Raw genomic sequence first — 6,309 nt, forward strand, 5'->3', positions numbered from 1 at the left:
AATAGGTTATGGATGGATTTGCGCCAGTGTTGTGTCTGCAGTAGATCTGTCTTTTGCAAGATAGGATGTTGGGATTTTAATAAAATTTTTGAAAACCTACAACCTGATTTACTCTATGGTTAGACCACAGGCATGGAGTCTGGCAGCAGGGGGATGGCTGCATGGCCAAACCCATCACCAAGCAGGAGCTGCATTCAGGAGGAGCTGGGTTCCTGGCAGAGCCCCTGTGCCACCTGAGTGGGAGCCAGGGGTCCCATGAGGACAGGACGAGGGTAGGCAATATCACTAATAGTTTAATTGCCTGTGCCAGAACTGAAACAGCATTGCCTGAAAGCTGCCTTCTTTTTGCAGAAGATGACCACTGAGGTCTGTTGCTAGCCTGGCACAGCCAAGTAAGTTGTTGCTGAAGCCTGTCCTGCTCATACAAATGTGCGAGCAGATGTTCAGGCTGGTGCTTTGCTCAGCTGCTCACTGCCACGTCTGTTTGCAAGACCACCCTGCAGATAGTCCCATAGAAGTGGCCGTGGGGAGGTTTTTGTTGCAAGCAGATGGTGGCCTCATGCTTTTCTGTGTTACAGGTGGTGATGCTAAGGCTGCTGGGCAGTCCCAGGGAGATGCTGGCCATCCAGGAGCTGGAGATGCTCGGAGGCATCAGAGGGGACGTGCAGAACACCGGAGACACACCATCACCAATGGCGTGGACTTCAGCATGGTAAGGGGACAGCCCTGCCATGGGCTTCAGCGAAGGGGCCCACGGTCCCAGGGGGAAGGTGGATTGCAGAGGTCCGTCATTGCTGACACAAGCTCTGTTTGGGCTGTCACTCCCCTGCACGTGTGAGCCGTGGCAGATCCTGACGTTTTGGATACAAAGCTCTGTTGATGTATGTGGAGGTCCTGCGATTATTTCCAAGATGCTTTCTGTCCCAAATCATGCCAGACAGGGAGAAGGCACGTGTTCCCCTGCCTTCCCCTGGAGTGGGGTCAGTCCACAGAGCCAGCATTTCAGTGGTTTTGCCCATGGGCAAAAATTTGGGCAGGGAAAGGCAAATGTGTAGGTGTGGGAGCAGGGGCATCTCTGGGCCTTTCGAGCACCCCAGCGATGGTCAGGTACGCTCTGCGCTGGCAAGCAGTGGTGCTAGGCTCTGTCTCCTGCCAGGTGTTCTCTGTAGGTTGGGACTCAAGCATGCTGATCCTCCTGGATCCTGAGAGACTTTTTGCCAGTAATGCAGAGAAATCAACATTAAATTTAGCCAGGCAGCCCAGGATGGAGGGATCTGCTCCCCTCTCTCCGTCCAGAGTAAAGAGGCTTGGATCAGATTGCCTGCATGAAGGGATCTGCACTGCTTGCAAGTGGGATGGAGGAGCTGCCTGGGCATGTTGCCCACAAGTTTAGGCTAAATTTTCCTGGGAAGTGAGCCAAAACCTAGCCTGCAGGATGAGTGATCAGTGGGACGGGCTTTGGCCAGTGTCGGACCTTCTGCCAAGGCTACGAGTGTCACCTCTGCATTTCCACTCCTTGCACCTTGGTGTCACCCTGCTCCCTGAGCCCAGTGGGGCTGAGTGGTGGTGCAGGCAGCATCGATTACAGCCTGGCACTGGTCTTGGGGTACATAACATGCTGTGATGCCTGGGAGGAGGTGTTTGTGTACCCATGGCTTGCTGGGCTTGCAGCCATGCAAGGGGTCAGGGTGCTCTTGGGCTGAGGGGGTCTCTACTGAGAGGTGCTGACAAGGAGTAATAAATGTAGATATTGCATTTTGGCATGGAGCTCTCTGGTTCTCGGGGAGTTCCTGTTTTGGAGAGGGGAAGGTCCCTCTTTATCTTTCCTCTTTAACAGGCTGGAGCCCATCACTGCCATGAGCTCAAGGTCCTGCCTGGTACTGGTGAGGAGGGACTGGTGGCCAGTGTGTCCCACCGAGAGCTGGGATCTGTTCGCAGCTCTGTTACAAGTGCTCTTGCTCTGGGCTTATGTTCCCTTTGCCTCTGTTTCCCCAATTTGTTGTGGGGGCAGTGGGAGGGAGATCTTCTGCCTTTCTCCCCTGCTCCCCATGTACCCGAGTGCTGCACTGCTTTTCGTGTGCTCCTCCCCCTGGAGAAGGGGTGTCTGTCCCTGTTCCGCAGGTGAGAAGCCTTCCCTGGCACCCTGGCAGGAGCCTTTGGGTACTAATCCCACTTCTGAGTGTACAGAAACAGTTGGAACAGGTTTGAGTCCAGCAAGGACCGAATCCCTGTGCAGGATGGTGCTGTCACCTCCCACTTGATGCTGGGAGGCTGTTGGGCCCTGGTAAAGACAAGGCACTCAGCTGTGATTAGCCTAATTTGCCTAAAGCCGATGGGAGGATGGGAGCATTGGTACCCATCCTGCATCCTGAGGTGTACCAGGACCCGTTCATCTTTACCAATGAAGCGGAGGGGTGGGGACTGTGCTGCAGCCCCAGGACCCTTTGCACCACCACAGCTGGTGTCCACTCAGTTGGTACTTTTCAGCCAGTTCATCATCGATCGGCCTGGTTTCCCCATGGCCACAGGAGACAGCTGGGATGAAACCTTCTGATGAGAGGCTGAGCGCTTTCATTTGGAGGCAGCCCAGGGTACAGCGCTGTCCCCTCCCCTTCCACCCTGGGTAGCACCAGCCAAGTCCAGCCCTCTGTCTTCCTCCTGCCCCCCAGAAGCTGCTTCTGCATCCCGGAGCATCCCATCTGTAGTGAGATGCTGTCTGTTCCTGCACCCAGCAGAGCTGGTGATGTCCCGCTGCTCTGTGGGATGCTACCTCTTCCTCCGGTCACCATGCTGGCCAGCAAGCCTAGTGGGACCAGGTCAGGCCAGGCAGTTGCAGGCTGCAGCCCAAGCTGGATGGGGGTCCTTGCCACGTACAGCACCTTCTTCATGCCCCTTGGGAACAGCCTACATAGCACCAAGGCTCTGCACTTCTTCCTGTGGGTACGTTTCCTTTTGTCCATCTGTCCATCCAAGCATGGGAGTGCGGGGGGGCTGTTGTGTTGCGAACAGCATTTCTAGGAGCAGTGGGAGCAAGAACAGCCCTGGAGTAAAGGGTGACTGGCGTGGGGTGGCTAGGTGGCTTTGGGGCTGGCAGTGGGGATGGGGAAGTGCTGGTGGCCTGAAGAAGGTCTTGATATGGTCTTACTTGTCCCCGGGGATGGGGATCTGTTCAGGCTCACATCTGAGCTGAATCCAGCCTCACATCTGAGCGTAATCATCCCCCCCCCCCCCGCCAGGTGCTCTCCAAAGGTTCCTGAGCACCCAGCAGCTTCTATGTGAAGTCCCACTGGTGCCTGGAGGAGACTCTACTGGAGCCCAGTCTGTGCCGTGGGATGGTGGAGGCCAGGCTGTGTTGTGGCAGAGAAGGCAGAAGCAGCAAGGCAGGCAGCTCCCTGTGCTCTTGGCATGGAGACAGGGGGGCAGGAGCCGGGGGAGCAGGCCAGCATGGCTTGGGAGAAAGGGAGTAGGAGCCCTGGGCTCACTGGGCAAGGGCTGATGCAAGGGTTGCTGCACCAGTCTCTCTGTTCCCAGGGATGTCCCCTCTTCTCTTGCCACCTCTGTGGTTGCCAAGGCAGCACCATACTGAGGGGCAGCAGGAGAAGAAGGTGGCAGAGGACCCCATGTCCCCTGGGACACAGACCATCAGTGGAGGGGCTGAGGTGCCTGCCCTGCAGGGTTCTGCTCTGCTTGTCCCAGGGTGCTGGTCTGGGGGCGCAGAGCCCCAGGAACCCTTGTAGCAGCTCTCCAGGTGCATAAAGCTCCCCACAGCCTTCTCCAGATGATGTTGATGCTTGAACCTGAAAGACTGGCCGAGATGCTCAGCAGGCAGGGATGCTGTGCTCTGCTCAGCTCGGAGGTGCCTTGGGGAGGGGGTAAAGCAGAGAGGGGAGCAGAGCACTGGGGAAACAGGGCTGCAGGTTTTGCCCCAGCTTCCAGCCTGCACGTTTAGCTCAGCTGCTTGCAGCTCACTAAAAACCATGTGTGTTTGTGCTGCTGGCTGATGCTCGCAGCCTTGGGGGGATTTGGGGAGCAGCTGCAGGCCCTGCTCTTGCTGTATTCCTGGGTAAATACGAGGCAGAGAAACCCGCTCCTGCAGTGGGGAGCAGGAGGGTAGAGGTGGCCTGACTGTCCTTTGCCTGCTTCAGGTGTTCTCGCAAACTGAAGAACTCTTCCTCCAGAGCAGCATCAGGCAGCAGCCATCATTGTGCTCCTCTGCGGCTTTTCATGGGGAAGAGGGGCTGAGACCCCTGCCCGTATCCGTATCCCTCCATACCTTGTGAAGAAACCAGTTCCCGGGTCTTCACAAGGCCTTGGTGGGGAGGGGGTAACATCTCTGCGTACTCTGCCCTGCAGCTGAAGCACATGAAGGACCTGGAACAGGAGAAGGATTTCCTGCTGCAGGGTCTGGAGCTGGTAGAACGTGCCCGGGAGTGGTACCACCAGCACATCCAGGTCATGCAGGAACGCCAGAGACTCCTGGGGAAGAACAAAACCAGTGCTGTGAGTTTGGGGCTTGTTCTTGGGGTGCATGCCTGCCTGCTTGGCAGGGTCTGGGGCTGCTCTGTGGGTTTGGAGAATTGGGCTGGGACTTGGCTGAACCTGGAGCTGGCCCCATGGTAACCCCCAGCCTCTTCTTTCTCCCCATCCCCCAGGAATTCCTCCCTGAGGGCAGCCAGAGCCATCTGGGACGCCTGGTCCCCAAGCTGCAGGAGGTGAACCGCTGCCTGGGTGACCTCCTTTCCACCGCTGGCAAGGTGAGAGCAGCAGATTAACAGCTTGTGGTTGTTTGTGTGAGCTTGGGACCCATCCTGTCACCTCGCTTATGCTGGTGGCTGGGCTGACATTGGAGCTGCCAGAGTTTCCCCAGGCTCTGGGGAGGTGACTTAGCTCTGTGAGTTGGGTCCTAGATGGACTGGAGGATGCTTAAGGCATTTGGGGGACTAAAGCAGATCCCCAAAAAGGTGTAGCCATTGTCAAGTGGCTAAGGAAACGATCCTGCTGAGGTGCTGAGTCAGCCCTCTCAGAGCTGGCCATCCCACTGGGCTCCTGGCAGAAGCCAAGCACGCTGGCAGGAATGTTTCCCACCTCTGCCTGCCTTGCTAGAGACCCTGCAATGGCCTGTGCTGGGATTTTAATCCTGTGCTGGGCTTTCCTCAGTTCCCCGTGTGCCAGAGAAACAGCTTCTGGCCCTGGAGAAAGGCTGGGGAGGGCCACTGGGAAGGAGACTCAATGTCTCATCCCTTCCCTTCATCTTTTCTGCAGCCAGCAAACCCCTCGTCAGCTCTGAGCAGGCCGGTCCCTGCAGCATCCCCAGCCTCAGCAGGCTCCCAGCAAGCCATCAACATGCTGAAGGAGCAAAACCGACTTCTCACCAAGGTGAGTGGGGGTACAGGGGAGAGGAGATCCCCTTTGCGGGGGGCTGGGGGAGGAGGAGGAGTGGGATGGGGCTGGGAAAGGAATATGAGGCAGTGGAAAGTGTTCCTTCAGCTTGGCCAACCTTGGTCATCCCAGAGAAGGGTGTGTAGGCTGTACCTGGAGACCCTCTGTCATGCAGCTGTGGCCAGCCACGTCCAGCTGTTTGCTGGCTGAGGGTCTGTGGGCAGGGATGGGGCATCCCTGCTGGAGGGAAAAGACTGTGAGAAATGCAGGTCACGAGAGGGTGCAGATGCTGCGGCTGGGCTCTGCAAGCAGGGCTGCTGGGGAAAGGGCACCCATGATGCCCCTGCTAGGGCCAGGCTCACTGCTAGGGTTCCCATCCCAGCAGCCGCAGCACAGCAAATACCAGCATTTTCCTCCTCTGGTCCATGCAGGAGGTGACAGACAAGAGCGAACGCATCACCCAGTTGGAGCAGGAGAAATCTGCCCTCATCAAGCAGCTCTTTGAGGCTCGTGCCCACAATAACCATGAAACAAGCCAGCTCGACTCCACCTTCATCTAGCACCTGTCTCCTCGTCCTTGGGCTTCCCCGGGGGTTTCGTGGAACTCTTGCCCAAAACCCATTGCACCCATTGCTCCAGGTGTTGTATCTCGAGGTCTGGAGCTGCCGGTGGCATCTCTGCAGAAGGAGGAAGCTGGGAATGTATTTCCCAGACCACACCTGGGGAGCATCCCTGCACTACTCTGCTGCTGGGCTTTCCAGCTGTGCTGCTCTCAAGCTGCTCCTTTTCTGTCTCTAAAGGGACTGCAGGGACTGTACCCCCAGCCCCGTGATCCCCAACGTGCCAGGGGAAGCAGCCGCTGCCTGTGCTGCCTGCACGGGAGGGAGCTGCTGTGCCCTTGACCTGACTCAGGCTGAATTTTGGAAAAAG

General features: G+C 57.3%; 1 protein-coding gene across 1 annotated transcript; it reads left to right on the top strand.

Moving 5' to 3' along the window:
• Positions 1-578: 578 nt before the first annotated feature.
• Positions 579-5,939, top strand: LOC104158808 (suppressor APC domain-containing protein 2-like; the record flags this gene model as incomplete). The annotated part of the gene is made up of 4 exons (XM_009696559.1): positions 579-712; positions 4,354-4,500; positions 4,653-4,754; positions 5,811-5,939. Coding segments are annotated over 4 exons (512 nt in total), but the record flags the coding sequence as incomplete, so codon positions are not given.
• Positions 5,940-6,309: the final 370 nt, after the last annotated feature.

This window comes from Cariama cristata, unplaced genomic scaffold (genome assembly GCF_000690535.1).
Source record: "Cariama cristata isolate BGI_N322 unplaced genomic scaffold, ASM69053v1 scaffold9590, whole genome shotgun sequence".
NCBI lineage: Eukaryota > Metazoa > Chordata > Aves > Cariamiformes > Cariamidae > Cariama > Cariama cristata.